At 44.1% G+C, this 20,172-nt stretch overlaps 1 protein-coding gene across 4 annotated transcripts in view; it reads right to left on the bottom strand.

Moving 5' to 3' along the window:
• UBE2E3 (ubiquitin conjugating enzyme E2 E3) overlaps positions 1-19,256 on the bottom strand; it is a 56,735-nt gene extending 37,479 nt beyond the window's left edge. For 2 of the 4 annotated variants that reach the window (XM_082055585.1, XM_082055586.1), the window contains exons 1-3: positions 19,011-19,145; positions 17,613-17,815; positions 15,436-15,486 (exon numbers count right to left, since the gene is read on the bottom strand). In XM_082055585.1, the coding sequence (XP_081911711.1) occupies positions 15,436-15,486; positions 17,613-17,806 (245 nt within the window). In that variant the 5' untranslated portion in view covers positions 17,807-17,815; positions 19,011-19,145. Of the gene's footprint in view, positions 1-13,351; positions 13,692-15,435; positions 15,487-17,612; positions 17,816-19,010 lie in introns of those variants that run through there. The other 2 variants (XM_082055584.1, XM_082055583.1) reach the window with 2 other exon arrangements.
• Positions 19,257-20,172: the final 916 nt, after the last annotated feature.

Below are 20,172 nucleotides of genomic sequence, written 5' to 3' on the forward strand. Positions count from 1 at the left end.
GGGAGTGTTTCCGGTTATGACTATGTTAACTCCACTCGTAATCAGCTGTAACTGCAAAAGAAACTTTGTCTGAAAATGCAAGGAATTATAGGTAAAAGTTTTTAATCTTCTGCTGCATAAAGTAGTAGCTGTAAAAAGGTGTGTCCCAGTATAACACAGAGCACTAATCCTCCCCACAAAGGATACCCTGCAGTAGATAACATTCTCTGCAAAGCAAATCCTTTCTTTATTTATACTCTGGCACAGTTTCCTGAAGTTCATATTTACTCAACAAGCCAAAAAATTAATCAGACTTATTTTTTCTTTATATTTCAAATTTAGAAGAACAGCAAAGCTCTGAGCACCTGGACCATAATTAAATCTATAATTCATCCAGCAGCATGAAGACTAATATACAAATAAATTAACTCCACCTGCCAGAAAAATTAAAAATACCAGGAACAACTTATTGCAGACACCAAAAATGAGAACAGAAAGGTTTTATGGTAAAGCTTCAAACTTCACTTAGAAAGATCTTTTTCCCCAAATTCCTATTCCAGTGGCAATCCAGACTCCAACCCTGAAACTTCAGAGGCTAGAAAAAAATTAGAGACTCTACTAACAGCCTGAGGGGCACGATACCAGCCAGCACACTCATTTTGAGTCACGCTACCTGCAGAGCACAGCTACACCACCAGCACACTGGGCCAACACCTTCCTCCCCGGGACAAAGAGGTGCCCTGGATGGAGCGGAGTTGGGGCACCCCAAGAACACGCTCACTCCTAACGAAGGTTTCAGCCTCTTGGGACCATGTGCAGACGGTGCAATTGCAAACAGCACCCAGATGCTGCAGTTTTTACAGCCGCCCTAGGACAGCAGAGCGCAAAGGTGTGTTTCTCTGTCCTGCACTGCACACGGATGGGATAAAATCCAGGGTCTGGCTTGCGCCAAGCTCACAGCCTGTAGTCACACACTGCCGCAGTGCCAGGGTGACTCACGGCACTTTGCACTCTGCCAGCTGACTTTGTACTGAGCAGAGATGTTGCCTATGGAAGGCACAAGCAGTTGCAGCACCTCACAGACACTGCTCCTCAAGCGTTCATTGCTAACGACATCTACTGCAAAACTAACCAAAACTGACCCCTCAGTTTTGTGATCAGTGAGTGACTTCAGAAGATCAACAGAATTACTTTCAGGAATAACATTCAGTGCACTACGCAGGCCACTCACTGCACAATTTAGTGTTGCCTTTTCTCTTCCTTCAGGCTTCAGAAGTCAGTGTAAGTAAGAAAGAAACCTGGAACGCTCCTCGGCATAAATGGATTTGGACTAAGACCTGGGGCAATATGGTCTCTCATAACTACACGTTCTTTCTCACGTGCTCTCAAGAAGCAGAAAAGCAAAGTGATATTTCTATTGGTGCAGCAGTATTTTTCAAAGAGCACTTGTCTCCACACCTCTGAAACTAGCTGCTATCACATGGGTGGGCGTGTGTCATCCTTAGTGGAAAGCTGCCCAGCCTGAATGGAGGATTCTAGTGGAGAGGTACTCAGCTTATCTCAGGTGTGGGAAGAGGTAGGTTCACTGTCACTGCTGTCTCCTTACTCCCATGTTTAAAAACAAAAAGAAAGTGCAAGCACAGCTGAGTCTGACAATCCAGATGAGAGATTTTACTTACATTTACTCTTCAAAGGTCAGAATCTGAGTATAGGACTAAAGAAAAATTAAGCACGCCAAATCTGTATGTAACGCCACTGTTGCTGGTGAAATTTTAAAGTCTATTTTGTAGTGCATTTGTCAGAAAACAAAGCAGAGGGTTACCAAAACCTCTCTCAGTCCTGCTTGAGTAAAAAGGAGACAGTAGCCATTTGCAGCACAAATACCAAGCACGGCCTGCTCCTCAGCTAACAACACAGAGCAGCACACAGAGCAATTCAGAGGCGACGCAAATGGCCTAAATAGCATCCGGCAGGATGAGGAGTTGCATTCATTCACTGAATGGCACAATCCTGTACTGAAGCAGCCTGCAGAGCTGCAGGTACCGCTTAGCGGGGAACGACGCGCAGGCACACAGCCCCACCACCTTGCTGGGACTCAGGCTATTTCAGTCGGCAGCGCTGTACCAGGGTGCTCAATGATGCGATGTGCCACAGCCATGTGAACCCAGCAGCCAAGAACTCTGGAAAGCTGGGTCCCAAGTTCAAAGATTTATTTTTCAAATGTTACCCACAGCCTAGGTATTTGCAAGGACAGATTAATTTTGACTTATGATTTCTAGGTTAGCAAAGCTTTGTCTGCCTCAGACTGCCCAACTCCCTCCCATACATAAACGCGACAAAGACCCAGAGAACATGAAATTTGCTAATAAAATCTCAGTGTGAGACCTAAAATGTCAGCACGTAACTGTTTCACTAGCAATCACCCAATAAAAGCGGCCAGCAAACACATTTGACCCATTCCACAACCCCCAGCCTAACTCAATCCTTTACGTGCTTCAACTTTTCTCATCGAGCACCAACCCAGATTCAAGCGTACAAGGTACAAGATTAACCTCACTCCATGCAAAGGAGAATGTACCACCATGCAGATTTAACAACAACAACAACAAATTTTGTATCACCTTCTCCAGCATTTGAATTATACTGGAGCACAGAGACATTTCAGGCCACAGAGCCCAGGACCTGGTGGTGCGGGGATGGCACCAACGTGCTCCGTAGGGCCTCTCCGCATCCACTGCCCAAAACCAAGCACCGAGCCAGAAAACCTCCACAGCTTAAACAAGAGAGAGTTTGTTGCAACCACCAGTTCCCCTCAGGAAGGGGCTGGAAAGAAACTTTAAGGACAATCTGAAACCACCTGGTAACTGTATTAACAAGCCAACAGTAATGTGATTTCTCCCTCGCTGTGTCTGAAGGGATAGAAGACTAAAGGTGAAGATTAGCTAAAGCAGAAGAAACCTCTTCCATCTCTCCAGCTGACAAGTGCCCAATGGAAAGTGCCTGAAGTAGGAACCCTTTTAACTGTTAAAAAGGAGAAAAACAAGCTTGGGTCCCCCCCTCCCCCAACATTCTAATACTTTTTTAAAGAACCTGCTACAGCTTTACATATTTATCAACTACAGCTTCAGTTCTATAAAACTCATGGATCCACAGGAAAAGCTCAAAACGTCTCACAGGTGCATCAACTTGCGTATCTTGGCATCAACTTGCAGAGCCAGCTCCTCCTTTTCACCTCCATTAAAACCTTACAGAGAGCAGTTAGGATCACCATCACACAATGCCAGGCCAAATTAAGTTTATTAGACCTTCAGTAAATAATTATTTCTAGCTTTATTTAGACATTCTATGTAAAGCATAGAAAAATCACATGTAAACAAGTGCAATTCACAGGAAGCAACAGTTCCCAGTTCTTCCTGCCCAGATCAGAATTATTCAAAGTCTAACTGAAGGCAGGTTCTTACAGAGCTTGTTTTCTGTACAGAAAGAAAAGTGATAACAAAATATCTGATTAGCACAGCTCACATCTCTCTTTATTTCCTTATTTCCTCCACCCCTGACCCCACCTTCACTAATTTCTAGGAAGGCACACTCCCCATGGTACAGGGAACTTTGCCCACAATGCCCTTTATATCTAGGAGAACCACACAATGCTCAGTCTGCAATAGTTGTTATAGTATCGACAACCACCACTGTTAGCTTGCATTCTAACTGATAAGAAATTATCTTGTTTCTTCTATTCCTAAGACAAAAAACCCAAGCAGGCTTAATAAAAACCAAAAACTTAACATAATCCTAGTCTGCAGTTTTACCACGAAAAATAAATAGCCAGCCAAAACACTAGAAAGAAAAATGTTGTTACCATATTTGTTCTCAGAGAATCTAGAAAGCAATTGATTTCTCCACGTATTGATCTATTTAAGGTTTGGTGCTGTATATTATCAAACAAATCACTGCTGTCATACTGCTCTGTTTTAGTAATGTCCCTTTCACTTCAGTAAGTTGTTTCTTTTTCAAAAAAACTAAGTTATGGTGTGTTTGGTCTGGTATAAGTAAGTACACCAGCTGTACTTCTGGCTTTCAGATACCTAAAAAGAGGCAAATCAAAATCAGAAGACAAGGTATCCAGGTTGCAACTGCAACTCTTAACACTACTCCAGCAATCCAAGCACTCTGCAGAGGAAGAGCAAATAGAGCTGTTGCAGAGAGCCAGGCACTACCTGGCCGTATAATATTGTATAGGTATCACACAATATATCTCCTCCAGACAAGCAAACGCTTTTGCAGCCATAGACTGTGCTTCAAATAGTTTATCACGTGAAGATGACCCTCTCAGATTTGATTACTGTTTAATCACACTTGCAGGATTTAAGGTTGCATAGTGTTTCTACCTTTTGCATAACAAGTTTGCTTAATGACTCAGACTATGCTTAATATGCAGTGGGTTGTGCTGTGTAACTTAGATCACTTAAATTTGCTTCCACGGGAATATAGTGTTTGTTACAGCATTCATTACAAGTTGATTTTAGCCTCTTAAGACCTCTCTTTGCTTTTGCTTTATAGGCTAGAAATTAAACCAAATCTCATTTATTTTTTCCCCTCAAGATGTCGAAATCCAAAACTCAAAACACAGAACTGAGCTTTGGCATAATGGGTTTGGTTCATGGGGCCCTTAAAGTAGCTGTAGCGGGAGGTGTCGCTAAATCTGTAATGTCCCACTACAGCTTCTGCCATGGATGTTAATGAAGCAGATACAGACATGTCCCAGGTATCTATGAACAAGGTAGGATGAGCATGGATGTACAATGGTAACATAGAGCTCAGTGTTAACTAACCACCCCTGCACCATTTCACTTGTCCCGTGGATCCTCCAGCCTGGACAAGGTCTCTGATGTTGGGATACCAGGGAGAAGGACAAAAGCAAGTTACAGTATGAGCATACCCCAGGTGGTGACTGCAGAGTAGACAAGTCCTTTGTTTGTTAGAAAAGATGCCTGAGTGTGGGGAGGAATCTGGCTGTCCATTATCTGCTGCAATAGCTGCAGCTTCACAGCAAGAATCACCATCAGCTGAACGTATCTCCTATTGCATACCTACTGAACTACTGTAACACGCTTTTTTTTTTTCCCCAAACTCACTCTACTCAAAGCACTTACAGTCTAAATGCTTTACTTAAATTGCAAACAAAAACAGCTTTCTGATGCTAGCCTTCTGTTACAGAAAGGAAACCACCAGTGTTTCTCTTTGCTGTTCATTCTCCATTTGTCCCATGGAATCTGACCTGTTGATGCTCTACCAGTTTACTCTGTCTTCAATATTTTGATGACTTCCATGTCTAGACTTCAGAGTGAAGTGATAACCTGAGTTCAAACCTAAACCCCTACAGCTTCAAGCTCAGTCAACTGACCTGGCATGACTGAGAGCCCCTGTCTTTCTGCAGCACTCTGTCCTGCTAATCCAGCCATGGGATGGCTTGAGAGCCGGGTGTAGCTGTCTTGGCTCAAGCTACGCTGAGCATCCACAAGTCAGGCTGGCTTCCCACTGAATGTGCACATTAATTTGCTTACTGATTTGCACTGAAGCTACAGGAAGGGTTTCTGGCCAGGGAGGAACCCACCTCCAAGACAATTCCATTGTGAATCCTTGAGGTTGGCCTTTAGTTTTGCTGTCTGCTCTTTGCCTTTGTTGGCCACCTTCCCAGTGCCTGCACCCTTCTGCATGCCTCAGAGAGGAACTACTGAAGTTTATAGCAGCATTAACTCATCCGCTGGAAACCTGCCAGGCTGCTTACATTTTCGCTACAATCTTCAGAGCCCTGACTCCAAGGGGTGCTTAGAGATAGGATCCACAGTCAGAGGCAGGATGCTACACAACTGGTGTCTGATGTGCTCAGATCCATTTGGCGTGTTGTGCACAAATGCATTAGGGCTTGCATATCTACTGCAAACTGCCCCTGTGAAGCAGGGGAAAAACGGTCCCTTGCTTTTGTTTATCACAGTGTTAGAGGCACTCACATGCTTGTGGAACAAAAGCAGAGAACCCAGGCAGAGAGCACACGAAGTATCAAAACCAAGTATCTACTGCACAACCAGTGCTATTAGTTTCTCACAATGATACACCTCTGGAGAACTGATGACATGTGCCTGGCTTATTTCTATTTTGCAGAATGTGACAACTTTGTGCAAGGAAAAGTAGGATTGGACCCAAAATGAAAACAAAGTCAAAATGCCAGGGAGGGAAAAAAAAAAAAAAAAAAAGAAGGCAGAAAAATAATAAATCAGCAGGAAAATCACTACACGTTTGCTTTTTCACTTGACAACAGGACAACACCTGTGTGCTTTCAGTGACTTTTTTAATAATTGCTGTTACTGTTGTTGCTTGAAATCATAGAACCTGTATATTTTCCACGATGATTATACTACAAAATGCTAATTAAAATACAGTTTTTAAATTAGTGGAAAAATCACTTCCTGATGAACTTTCCTTTAACATTGTCATTTAAATCCAGTATCACAGATAGCTTGGACAGACTGGTCCTCAGAAAGTCCCTTAGTCTACTTCCTGCTTAAAGACAGAACCAACTGTATCTAAACTGCTCCTGCCCATCATTTCTGTAAACGTTGTTTTTAAAAACCTCTGGTGATGCAGATCCACTATCTCCTTACACATACTGTCTTTATAGCTAGGTACTCCTCATGTCTAAAGCAGTTCTTCATTATGGCAATTTAAGTTGCTCTTCACAGCCACCAGACAGGACTAGCAACAACTGCTCGCTTGCTCTTTTTCTCTTTCTTTCTTGCAAGCCCGTGCCACTTCGCAGTGTTGTGCTTAACACTGGATAAGCTCCTCCAGCTGGCCTTTATTAGTGCTGGACTGAATGGGACGGCTTCATATACCATGTGTCTTACATGTGGTTTTTTTCTGTTTTACTTTTAAATACACCCCCCTATTGCGACTGCTGTTCTATTTATTTCTCTTGCTGTGGCCTCATATTGGTGATTCCTGGAAAGCACATGATCCTCAGAGTGGCTACACCTTTTCTGAAGAACTGCTCCTCATCCAGTCTTTTTTTGTCCTCATGGGTTTGTGCAGCTGACTATGCCTAGCAAAGTGCTGTCCCTTGAAGTTCTCATCATTAAATTACATGTTATTTTTCAGTTCACTTCTTATATTTGCCCACATCACTTTGCATTCTTGTCCTGTCCTCCAGTGTGCCTACAGCTCCTTCCTTCCCACTGTTACCTCCAAATGCAATATTTATACACCCTAGTCCAGTATCCATGTCAATAATAAAACCACCATTTACTGACGACTGCAGGATGGTCCTCTACAGACCCTCGCTACAGATTCTTCCAGCCTGAAAGTGACCCACTGGTAACTGCAGCTCACTGGGGTATTTCATCAAGGCAATCTTGCCCCATATTTGTTTCTGAAAGTGACGCTTACAACAGTCGTTTCAACACTGTCAACTAAATCTGTATTGAGTTCCTAAAAGATCTGGCCAGTCTGTTTTACAGTAAGTGCTATAAAATTAACAACTTCTTCAGCCACAGTTCTGAACTAGATAACAGTATAGTGCACTCTCTGCACAGGGAAAATTAATCCAAATTAATGCAAGCAGTCTCGTTTATCACTAGCAGTTACTGACTGAAAGCAAGGCATCAATTTTAAGTTACAGCATAGTTCCTGGCCAGCTTAATGGGATGTGTGCTCTTGCCCTAGATGGCAGCTGAAGATCCTTGCTCTGCCTGTTTAGCCCTGAACTCAGAAAACATGCTCAAAGTATTTTTCATGATGTCTTTATTACCTGTTTCAAAATATCCCACATCTATGCAAATCCTAGTTACACCCGCTCCATGCAATCTCCACACACCAGTTTTATATGAAGCAGTCAACTCATTTTAAATACAGGGTTTAATGTAGTTTAGCTGACTCTCTTTGCACTTTCTTCATTTGAATTAAAATTAGGTGTCCCAAGTCTGTAAAAGTAAAGATCAAATCAAAAAAGAGTAAGTGACACAAACAGACAAATCAGTCTGTTGGGGAAGTATTCGGTGTGCCAGGACCTTGCCATACATACTCTTTAGTACAAACTAAATATGACAGGCTGGCAGTGGTGAGCAATGCACAGTTTGAGTGTTAAAAGAAACATGTATATGTATATACACATAGTGTATTTTAATCAGTTTTATCACAGGGCCTGAAGGGCCTCTCTACAGTTATGCAAACGGATATTTGTAAATATCAGTCTAAGGACACATTACTTCACAGTTTGTAGAAATTTGTGCATGACAGTGCTTAAAGAATTGTTTAAAAAACTGGTCTGTTTCGGGCTCTTCTATTGTTTCCAGATAAAATTTAGACATCATAAAGGTCGGTTCTCTAATGCCAATAGCTGACAAAAAAGTATTTGAAGTATTTCCACAACTTTAGAGTAGATAGACAGCCATGACTTTTTTTTTTTTTTCATTTTGACAGTAATGGTAATGAAAACTGCTGAAAGATTTATATGACCTTTTGACTAATGCGCAGACATTTAAGAGCATGTACGACAGCACTGTGCACACTGCTTACACAAGTGCCTAACATGCAAATCTGGAGGCATGAAAACTTACTCCCGTGAGCAGATACGTTGATTTGTGTTGCATAACCCTGCCTTAATTATGCCACCGAGATTACTTGCATGAGAAATTCACTCTGTGGGGGTTGGTAAAAACCCCTTGGTTTATAGCTTGCAAGAGCTTGGTACTAGCACAGAAAAAAAAAAAAAAACAACCAAAACCAAAACCAAACAACAACAACAAAACCCAAACTTGAGGCGTTTCCAGTTAGTGGATCTGTCACCTACTCTCAACTGAAAAGAAAGCAATTTAAATATTCTCACAATTCAAAACATTCAGGAGTTACACAATATTCCACTGTTGCATTTTTTTAATAAAAGCATGTTAAATAACAGCGCACTCTAGCTCTTAACACTTAAATGTTTTACCGAAGTGCCTTTCTAAATTTGTTTCATCCCTGCTCCTTAAGCAGTTTCACTGACTACTGAAAAATAAGGCAAAACCCACAGTGCACACATAAAGATGGTAGAATCAGGCTGTTAGTACAAACGGACAGAAATACAAAAATACCAGACTTCTGATTGCTGTGCTAAATTATACCACTCTTTACTACCCCGACCTAGACTACGCTCTTCTGGCAAGAAAGAGGGAGGGAAGAAAGAGAACGGAAGAAAACGCTTAGTAGAAATAATTCTGGATAAATCAAGACTATCACTAGATACAGGTATCTTTAAAACACTGTGAGCCACTGATTTGCCTTCAGCAACTAACAATGAGGGAATTGCTTCAGAAGGAACTGCAGGACTATGTTCAGAGCTGGACAATGCTAAAAAGTAGTATTTCAATATTCACTTGAGAGCTACTTCAAATGTTCTTAAAAGAGTTGTGAACCCTCTTCATTGCATTTTTGTAACTGCAAACTTCTGTATAGGGAAGGAAGTGTTCAAAATAATTGTGCGGGTTTGTGTTCTCAGAAAAATTCTGCAAACTTCAGCGTTCTTTTCCTGTAGAACACATTTATTGCAATCAGCAGGGAGAAAGTGTTGGATATGGAGAACCAATAGAAAGTATAATGTAACTATCAGAAGATACATTATCAAGTGAGTTTGGGTGATGTTTTTAAAATTTTGCTCATTCAGCTTCAGCACAGGCATTTTTGCACACACTCCTAACACACTGTCTCTTACACACCTTAATCAACTTCTGCTTCTATAGGGAACTATTTAGTGTTCACAGTTGGGGTTTTCACTGCAGAGGTGAAAAGCAAAACTGGCATGTTTTTTTTTTCTCAGTGGGACTCAATATTTAGCAATATGAAGATGTTTGCCTACTAAGAAACTAACAGAATAAACACAAAACTGGGGGACTGCCATTGATCTGAAAAGTCAACAGTTTGGAAAAAAAAAACCCAAACAGTACATGTGAAGACCTGGGCACACGTTTCTGCTACTGTACAGGGGTCTGGCATTTGACTGCATTCAGAATATTCTTCCTCCTACTGATTTCAAAAAAGCAACAGAACTAATGCCTGGCTTTGACAAAGGAGAGATGGAAACTTATTACACTTGAGAGACAAAGGGATGGATTGACTTATTAATATCGTGGTGTGTCTGACAAAATGCTTTGTGAGAACAATGCCTACTCTGAAGGGAGGGAGGAAAAATCCAGTAAAGTGAGTTTGAATCACCTATTTAAACCATTTAAGCAAACTCAGATGACGTTTTTTTTTTTTCCTCCTTTTTTTTCTCTCCTCCCTGGGGAGCACTGTGGAGTAATCACATGAATCTGCTTCATTTACTGACTGGAGCAGTCACCTCCATGGCAGAACTGGAGAACTGGAGCAAACCACAGCTGTGCAGTAACATCTTCAACAGGCACAACTGTTTGCAGAGTAAACATTTGCCTATAGCCTTACTGTAGATAGAGTATGCTAAGAGAAGGAGGGCTTTTACCAGCTTAGCTGCAGCACCATCCTTGCTAACACAAGGCTGCGTTAGCTCGAATCCAGCACTACCTCTGCAGGTGGAAGACCCTCCACCACCAGCACAATTGTTCATTGCTCCTCATTGTTTCAGACAGCTCAATTGAAAGAGCTTAAACTGCTGGTCTGAAGAATACCTTCACAATATTGCTTTAAATACATAACTGCAATGCTTCCCCACTGATGGGGTAATAACCACAGTGAGACAGTTACAAACATCTGGATTCATGGGTCCATAACTAAACCAGTAATAGCGCTCGTCTGCCAGGGGTTTGCAGGCATTTTTCTTTGTGTCACACTCCAGACCATGGGGTTGGGTTGGCAACACTCTGCAGCGTAGAATTAGCCCAAGATGTGGCAGTAATGAAAGGGACAAATACAGTCCTTAGGAAGCAGAAGAATCCTGTATTAAAACAAAACCCCTACATGTCTTGCTCCCATTGAGCTCAGCAAGCATACTTTGGACTGCTATTTTAAAATAAGTAATTTTAAAATTATCTACTTGCAAGCCTAGGAGAGGCTACAAACAGCAAAATCATCAACCACTACCTTTTGTAGCACTGCTCAGGAAATCACATTAGTATACATTAGCATACAAGGCCTGAAATAAATCGTAATCAAGATAGTAATCCCTATTAAGGAAAATCTTTTCAACAGACCTGTTGGGTCAGGCACTCAGTAGCAAGAGGATAAGAAAGAGCAGGGAGCCTTTGGGACAATCCAAGCAGCTCTCCCTTAGTAAGAATTCCCATTTCTCAGCAGCTATGACGGAGGAAGTTTGTCTCTCTGATCAGTGTTCTAAGGCATGTGTTTTGTCTGGCTTTTCTTTTTTTGCTTGTTTGATCGTTTTTGTTTTTAACCACTTGCTTTCAGATGTCTAATCTTTAATTTGACAAAGAGAAGATATTAAAGCCAACTGACAGAACAGACTATAAATTGCTTAAATTCTCCTGCCTAAGGGAAGGATGTACTATCTTAACTCACCTCTTTTTAAACTACATGAATTAAGCTCTGAGTGGATATACTGGTTTTGGTGTTTACTTTCATTTCCCACAAAGTTTATACCAAACTGGATTTGTTGTAAAATGGGTTGTAAACTATAAACTAAGCTGGCATGGGTGTTACTAAATTTACTTAATACTGGGTTGAACTTCAAAAGCTTTCCCATGAAGATGAAAAATGATTAATTTTAGAATGGAAATGAGGAGGAGTGAGGAAAGAAGGCAGGGAGTACATATTTCTGCTATTGTGCATTAGCAGGGCAGCCAGAAACAGCTAAAGGAAGCTGCTGTAAATCATGATACTCCTGGGAAGGGGCTCACTTGTGCCTGTCCCAAAATCCATGCAGAACAGTGAGTGTCAGAGCCGGTTGAGTCCCCCCCAACCTGAGCCGCAGCCTCCACGTTGGGCAGGTCAGAACAGCAACCTCAGATATAACCCCAGCTACAGACTGGTGACCTCTGATCTCAACAGTTTTCTGCCATGAACTGAAAATAGTTATTCCAGATATGTCAAACCTGTTTAAGAGCATCTCTGCAGCCCAGATTTACCACACATTATGTGCAAAATCTTTGCAGCATTTTCCTGAGAATGTATAACTGTGGGGTTTGGCACTCTTCCATACCTTGAAGTATGTATAAGCGCTTGGCCATGGTTTGAAATTGAGCTGCCTAGGAGCAATAGGGCCAAGACCTTTTTAGCTTTGCTTTATGCTATTAAAAGCACAAAAGAAATTAAATACAGAACACTGCACCAAGTAGCACAGCTTCAAGATAAGCCAGCAAAAGCAAGAAAAAACAGGATCAGATGCCTATGTCCTCAGTTTCTCTATGTGTGCTAGTGCTACAGTGCATGTGGGACAGTAAATACCTCGTTTCAGGCTCTTCTGTTGGACAGGAGAAAACATGAGGAGAAATCAGCACAAAATTTCCTGCCCCTTCTCCTATCTTCAGTGGCTTTAGATCAAATCTAATTTTATTTTTCAATGCTTTATCTTTCTTGGAAATCACACCAGAATCACAGGAATTTAGAGTGTTACAGTATGTTAAAGAATAAAGCTATCATCATTAAGGTATTAAGCTTCATATTTGGTATTTCCCAAGATGCAGCCCCTCTGCTGCTCACAAACATGATGAGATGCATGACAATGTGATTTTTCTAATAGTTTGTTGCCCAATTAACAGAATCAGAAACCAATCTCTACTGTTGGGACAAGTAAGCAAAACCTGCTATTTAGACATTTTTGCTATGGTCTGACACTCTGCTATCCCAGTGCCTAAAGTAGAAGTTGATGTGCAGCCCAGGCCTGCTAAGAACACCCAGGAATGTGGCTCCCTTGGGGCTCTGGCATTTTTATAAAACAGATGTTATAGCAGTAGATGTGAATGTGGGAAGTGTAACTGCTGGGGAAACCTACACCTCTCCTGCATAAGCATCACAGTGCAACCAGACAGTGTCATTTTAAAGTAGGTAAATCAGCCCTGGATCACTCTGCTGGAACTGGACTAGGGAGCAACTCCATGTGCAGTTACACTGGCAGCGAGAAGTGGCAGCAGCCATCAGTGTTTCACACAATACGGGAGAGTTGAACGTGCTCTTCAGTATTTGTACTGCATCCCGTTAAAATAACTCTTACTGTTTTATATGGACCATTATCATATTTTAAAAATTGCTGACTTTATCACTTATGTAACTGAGTAACCAGAAGGATTATCAATGTCCAAGAGCATCAGTATTCCTGTGAAGTCTGCAACATGTGGACTACAAATGATAAGGGTGCTCTCTAGAACCAGAGGAGAAACAACTTTGCATGAAGAAATCTCTTTGGGAGAGTTATGACACAAGGTTTTTTATTTTTAAAGCACAAGTGCATATGCTCAAGTTATACAGACTTTTAAATGTTCTTTTGCAAATTAATTTTCTTTTACCAGAAATGCATAAGTAGCATTGCGCTGCTTGTTGGATGACAAGCAATGAAGAGGTGTCACACGCTGTGTCAGGCTGTTGCCTAATCTGCGCTGCTGCACCCCCTAAGAAAGCATGTTACAAGCTTCAGCTGCTTTGCACACAACACAGCTGCATTTACCTCCTGATACCAGAAAGGCTGCTTCTAACAAGTGAATTCCAATGTAATGGTAATCCTTCAGGCACTGAAACTGTCCAAACTGTTCATCCTGAAAACCCAGAATTTCTGTTACAGAAGCCAATGTCTCTTGTAAATATCTTTATTTTGCAAAAGGTAAAACTGCACTTGTCATACAGTTGGTGTTGAGTAAAAGGGTTAAATTCCTCTTCAAAAACTCTTATGGGAACAAAATCACTGTCTTCCTCACTGGCAAAAAATAATATTTTCCCCTACGCTCTCTAGGAGAGAAACTTGAATAATTTCAGACACATTGTGGGGGGGAGGGCAGTGTTCATCCTTCTCAACAGCATTCCCAGGCACCTGGTCGTTCCAGCTCACAAGAAAAACTCTGCAATACTCCTGTGCTAATAGGGGAGGAACATGCTTTCCTAATGAGCTATTGGAGAGTGTGAGGGGGGAAGGCTTCTCCTCCTAAAAGCCAAACTGTAACTTGATGTACTCGAAACTGCTACAATTATCTTTTTAGCAACTATAAACTGTTGGTGTCCTATTTCATTTAAATACTTTCTCTACCATTGTATCCCCTTCGAGGGTCTAAGTAAGAACACAGAACTGGATCCCAGTAATTTATTAAAAGTTATTTAAAACAGTTATTTAAAAACAAAACAAACCAAAACCACCTCCCTCCCGAAAAAAACCCTAAACCAAACAGACATTTGCTGTCACCATAGAGCTTGTCTCTATTGAAGGGGGAGAGCCACCAACCTCACATGCACACATTATACATCAGCCTGACACAGGCAACACCCAGCAGAGTCCTCAGGGTAAGACCTTCACCACAGACTCAACAGAACACAGCTCCAGTTAGTCCCTGCCCTCACCAACTACTCAGACAGGAGAACACCACACATTTTACCGAATGCACAAGACCTGCACCAAACCTCTCCAACAATTCAAAAAGCCAAACAATTCCAACATAAAATCAGAAAGCATTTCCAGCATTTTTAAACATGTACGAGGCTCGCTCTTACACACAAGCTATTAATCGTAAGATACCTTGCAGTCAGAAATCTTACTGAGATGCATCAAATGAAAGTAACAGTATTTAAATGTAGCTTTACTGCAAATATGCACACCGGGTGCTCACAGCTAATGAGAACTTTCATGCATCCTTTAAATAAAAGTAAAACATGCGAAAGATTTAAAGAAATTAGCCAGCTATGCTACTATTTAACTTTGAAACAGATCGAGTGCTCCAGTTACCATCACTTTAAGACTAAATCACTCAATCTTCCACGCTTACAATTTCATTTTCTAAAACCTAACAGAGGTATGTTCCCAAGCTGGGAACTTCCTTAAAAATATCCTCTATCAAGAGACTATAACTCTGACCAACATAAACTTATATGCAATACTTTAGTTTATCTGACTGCCAAGCAACACACTGAGAGAAAGCATATAAAAATCACATATGGATCTTTACCTTCGCTTCACAATTAAGTGATAACTGTATACCTGGCACTCAAAAAGCCAGTTCAAACTACATTCTGACATTAAGTCGAAAGCTTCAGTGTATTTTGAAGTTCACATAATTAATGCTTCACAAAGGCAGCGACCAACTATGAAAAACCAAATCCACTGTCCTATGTACATCAATCCAACATGCAGACAAAATAGCAAACTTCAATATCAAACGTTCCCTATGCTTGTTCAATCTGCTATACACGATTTTTGTCTAACAGTCACCGGTCATAAGCACTAAGTTTCCCATTCGTTAGCCTGAGCACATTAATCTCCTGCCACCATCCAGAATTTAAGAAGCTGTTACATACCTGCAGTTAGGAGGAGGATCAAGGGTTATTTCAGCTAGCTCCTTCTGGATTCTGTTGGTGAAATGAGAACAGACACAAAGCATTTGAGATAGTCTATAGAATAAATCAGGGAATTACACTGCCCTCTACCACCATGCAGTTAAATGCAAGATTGGCTTTGCCTTCAGTAATGCTAACATGGCTGCTTCCTCTTTGTTCTCAGAGGCATAACCCAAATCCCACAGCTCAGAAACTTTGCAGCTTTTTTCCTGCTCCACTCTGCACGTAAACAGAACACTTACAACTCAGTTCGGTAGAAATTTCCCACAAGTCTTCAGAAAAGTAACTCTTTTTCACATCCGAGCACTTTTGACCAGAGAGATTTTCTTTTCAAGCTAATATGCAAATGAGGCGGGGGGGCTGTACAGGCGGATTTGACAATGACTTTAACCCAGCACTACAGACCTGTGACTGAGGCTGAGGAAGGGGCCCGCGCTGGCAGAACACACACTCTTTCCACGATATTTTACCTACTGCTTTGCGGTGTGTTTAAAAAGTGGATTTGCAGAGCTGCCAGGCTGTCTCTGTTACTGGAATAATCTTTCTGGATCAACTTTGCTTCTCTCCACACCTTCTGCTGCCTTTCCTCCCCCAACCTTATACAGTAGCTGTATTTACAGGATAAAAAGTGATATAATAACTTGAAATAATCTGTGCTCAGCTTTACTCTATTATAACCATTCCCAACATGCTAAGATCCAGAAGAAGAGTACTGAAAACTTTTTGTCAATTTGACAGTTTATTCCATACTTAAGAGGCGGGATTTCAAAAGACGCATGGTAAATTCCTCTTAAAAATATCAAATAAGACTTCTCTTCAGAAGAAGACCCATATGAGAAAGGTTGTGAATTTCATGTGAGTAGCAAGTGTTACAATACAAACTAACAGAAACCGCTCTGCACACACTTGCACTAGTACCAATAAATTCAGTCAGGCTACCGAACTATTTGAGATGTATGGAATTACACTTGCAACAATTAAGTGAAATAAAGGTAAGAGGGGAAAGCTCAGTCTTGAAAGCCTGCAACTGAGGCTTTTCAAAAAAAGATAAGTAATAACAAATTACAAAGCCTACATAGTAGTGCCAGAACTTTTCTTTCTTTAGCCATCCTATTTCAAAGGGTTTCTGTAACAAGCCCAAAAGTCATGAAAGCCACCCAGTCATACTCCGCAGCGATTTTAACACATTTCAAAAGGTATTTACTGAATTTAGGTTTAATTCAAAATGACTCAAGCGTTCCTGAAAGTTAGAACTACGGTGTTCATGCTGAATAAGCAAAACTTGAAGCCACTACAGCTACTCTACAGCATTTTTTGCTAAAGGATATTTGTAAATGTTTGTAAAGAAAAGCAACTGGAAGGAAAGGACTGGAAAGTTAAATCTCCAAAGACAACTGGAATCACGGGATTTAAAATTCGCTTATTTCACCCAGCTAAACCTACAGAAAATTACCAGAGTGTGTGTCTTGAGAGCCGACTGCCAGAAACCTTATATGCAAATAAAAATGCAACAGATACAACTAAAGAATATTTCTGAAGATTTTAATATTTAATGGTAGAGTCTACCTACAGAACCCCACAGTTTGAATCAGCACATCCCAAGGGAGAAAACTTGCCTGAACTGCAGGACGAACCCATTAGTTCAAGGTGTGTAAGGCTCTCCCATACACTGACAAGAAAAGCTATTCACAAGGCCCACAGAAACCACTGGGGTTTTGTGACTTCTTTAATTAAAGAACATTGCTTGTCATCAGTCTACAGACCATAATAAAACACGCCAGGAGGACTCCACCCTACACCAATCAGGCATGGAAACCTAATTCTGAAAAAGATACCCGAAGTTGACACTCTCACACATTTTTGCAAATACGAAACACATTTAGGTGCCCCTTGCATCCAGCCTCTAAGCTTCCAAGTTCTCAAACAACTCTTCAAAAGAAGTATGACAAGTCTGCATAATTATTACCCAAACAAGACTTGGATTAATGAAGGTACTGCCTGGTAGGCTTCTGTCCTACAAAAGTTGGTCCTTCACTCCTTTCCACATAGCTTTATGAGGAGAACCCTTCTGCCTTGAAAATACTGCAACTCAAAATACCATACACAAATAATACAGAATGCTTTACTGTTGCCTTTACCTTTTAGCACTAGTAGATAGCTTAGCAGTAGTTTTGCTCGATAGTTTGGTGTTCTTCTTCTGTTGGGTGGCAGAGGGTTTCCTCTCCTCTTGCTCTTCAGGTTCAGGTGCAGGTGGATCCCTCTGATCAGCATCTGAACTACCGCTGCTGGTACTTGGACTTTCATCGTCTGACCTCTGCCTATCACTGGACATCGTGGGGAACTTTTTTGGGGGAAGGAGAAGAGATGAGGCAGAGTTAATAAAACAGGCAGGACTCTCTCTAGCCATTCCCCAAGCTCCAGAGAACACTTGAATTAGTGACAACTCCGTTTCACCGAGAAATCATCCGAAATATACTTCTTTGTCTTGTCCCCAAAGGCTGCAGTTTGACAGCTACAAAGCAATATTTACACTTCTGAAAATACAGATATTTCCAATTTTTAAACCCACTCGCATTTTTTTCATACTTTAAACAATATGCCAATTGTCGACTTTGTTCTAAGGCATGAGACAGATTTAGCAGGGTACTTAGGCAATGAACATTAATAACTTATGACACATGGTAAATAACAGACCTCACTGAAAATGTTTTTTAAAAAGTCACTAATACCCTGTAAATATTTACACTGGAGCAGAGCATTTTATTGGGTCCAAACGCCAGATCCCCCCACTCCCCCTCTCTCCGAGAAAATATATTGCCAATAACACTTGGGTTGATTTCAGATGGAAATGTACACTTGCTCTGTGCATTTAAAGGGCTGGGCTGGGCGGGGGGAGAACGAGAGTGTTGTTTTTTGTTGTTTTTTTTTTTGGTGGTGGTGTTTTGGGGTTTTTGTCTAAATGGGAAAAACCCCGAGATGCATTTAAAGCAACTCGGGCAGCAGCAGCCCTGGTTATTTACATGGCCAGCAGCGAGAGCTGCATTTGGCCACCACGGAGCTGCCGGAGGGGGAAGAAGCATAATTCAAACTGCACCTTCTGCTCAGCTCTGCTCGCCGCCGCTCCCCGCGCCGCTCCGCCAAGCAGACCGACATTTTTCCGCCGATCGGGGGAGGTGGGGGGGGAAGGAGGGGGCTGCCCCGGCGGCCGGGGGGGCCGCGGAGAGGCGCGGCGGGGAGCTGCGGCAGGGCTGGAGGCGGCCGCCCGGCCGCGCTTTGTGGGGAGAGCCCGGCGCGGCGCGGCTCGGCTGGGCTCGGCGCGGCGGGCGGCGGCGGCTCGCCCGGCCCCGCACCGCACCGTGCGTGTGCACCAAGTGAGGCGTGAACTCGGGCCGGCTCCGCGCCCCCGGCCGCCGCCAGGCAGCGAGCGCCGAAAACAAGAACAAAGCTCCTCTACCAGCCCCCCCGCCTCCTCCCCGCCTCCCCCCACCGCGCTCGCCCAGCCGCCGCGGCAGCCGCCTCGCCCGCCTCTCCCTTACCTTCGCCGGCGTCCTGTCCCGCTGCTGGGTCGGAGGGGCGGGATGGCGGGGGGCCGGGCCGGGCCCGCGGCGCCCGAGGAGGGGACGGAGGCGGCCGGGGGGGCTATACGGCGGCGGCGGCGGCTCTGTGGCCGGGCAGTGTGGAACATTGAGAGCCGGAGCAGGGGGGGACGGGGGGAGGCGCGGTGCGGCCCCGCGGCCGGCGGGTGGCGCTGGCGAGCCCCGCTCTGCGGCGCGGGCTCCCGCGGCGGGCCGGGGGGCCGGGGCGGGGGGCGGCGGGAGCGCGCCGGCGGGGGCGGGGGAGGGGGCGCCGGCCGCCTCCGGCCTCCCGCCCCCGCCCGCCGCCGCGGCGCCGCCGGCGGAGCTCCCGGCGAGCGGGGGGAGGGGAGAGGGGGCGCTCGCTCCCGCCTGGCGGCCGCCGGAGCGCGCACCGCTCCGGGCCGGGTGCGCGCAGGCGCTCTCCCGCCGCGGCCGAGGGCGCGCGTGCTCCGGGCCGGGCAAGGACAAAGCGGCGGCGCGCGGGGGGCGGCCCTCGACGGGCGCACGGTCCGGCCCGTTCCGCGGGCTGTCGCCGCCGCAGCCGTCGGCCGGGCCCGGGGCCCGCGGGCTGCTGCCTCCGGCCCGCCGGCGCCTGCGGGGCACTGCCGGGACTTCGGCAGGCCGGGACCACCGACGGCTGCGTCCCCGTGGCGGCCCTGGGGCCTCCGCAGCCTCCGGCCGCCCCAGCCGCCCCGGCCTCGCACCTCGGAGCTCACGCCGGGTATCAGGCTGGGGGCAGGCGCCGGCTGCCGGCTCGGGAGTTGGGCCGTCGGTGGTTTCTCAGCTGGCCTTTACCTTCTTCACCTGCTCCCCTACAGAAAATCTCCACTCTTGGCACATTTTCACGCGTGGGCACTGGAGAAGCTCCGGTGCCCGGGGCAGTGTCTGCGGGAGCCCGAGCGGTGCCCTGGCTGTCCTGCCAGCCCAGCCCTGCATGCACACCCGGAGAGCCCCTGCGGCAGGAGAGCCGCCCCGGATCCTCGTCCCTCCTGGTGCTGTTCCAGATTAAAAACAGAATTAGGAGTTGTTCCTTGAGCAACCAGCGTGCCAAATTCTGGATGTTTTCAAGAAGAAAGGGCATAATAAATAGCAGTTGGCGGTACGTGTCACAGGAAAATGGTAC

Source organism: Streptopelia decaocto, assembly GCF_964273445.1.
Source record: "Streptopelia decaocto genome assembly, chromosome: 6".
Lineage (NCBI taxonomy): Eukaryota > Metazoa > Chordata > Aves > Columbiformes > Columbidae > Streptopelia > Streptopelia decaocto.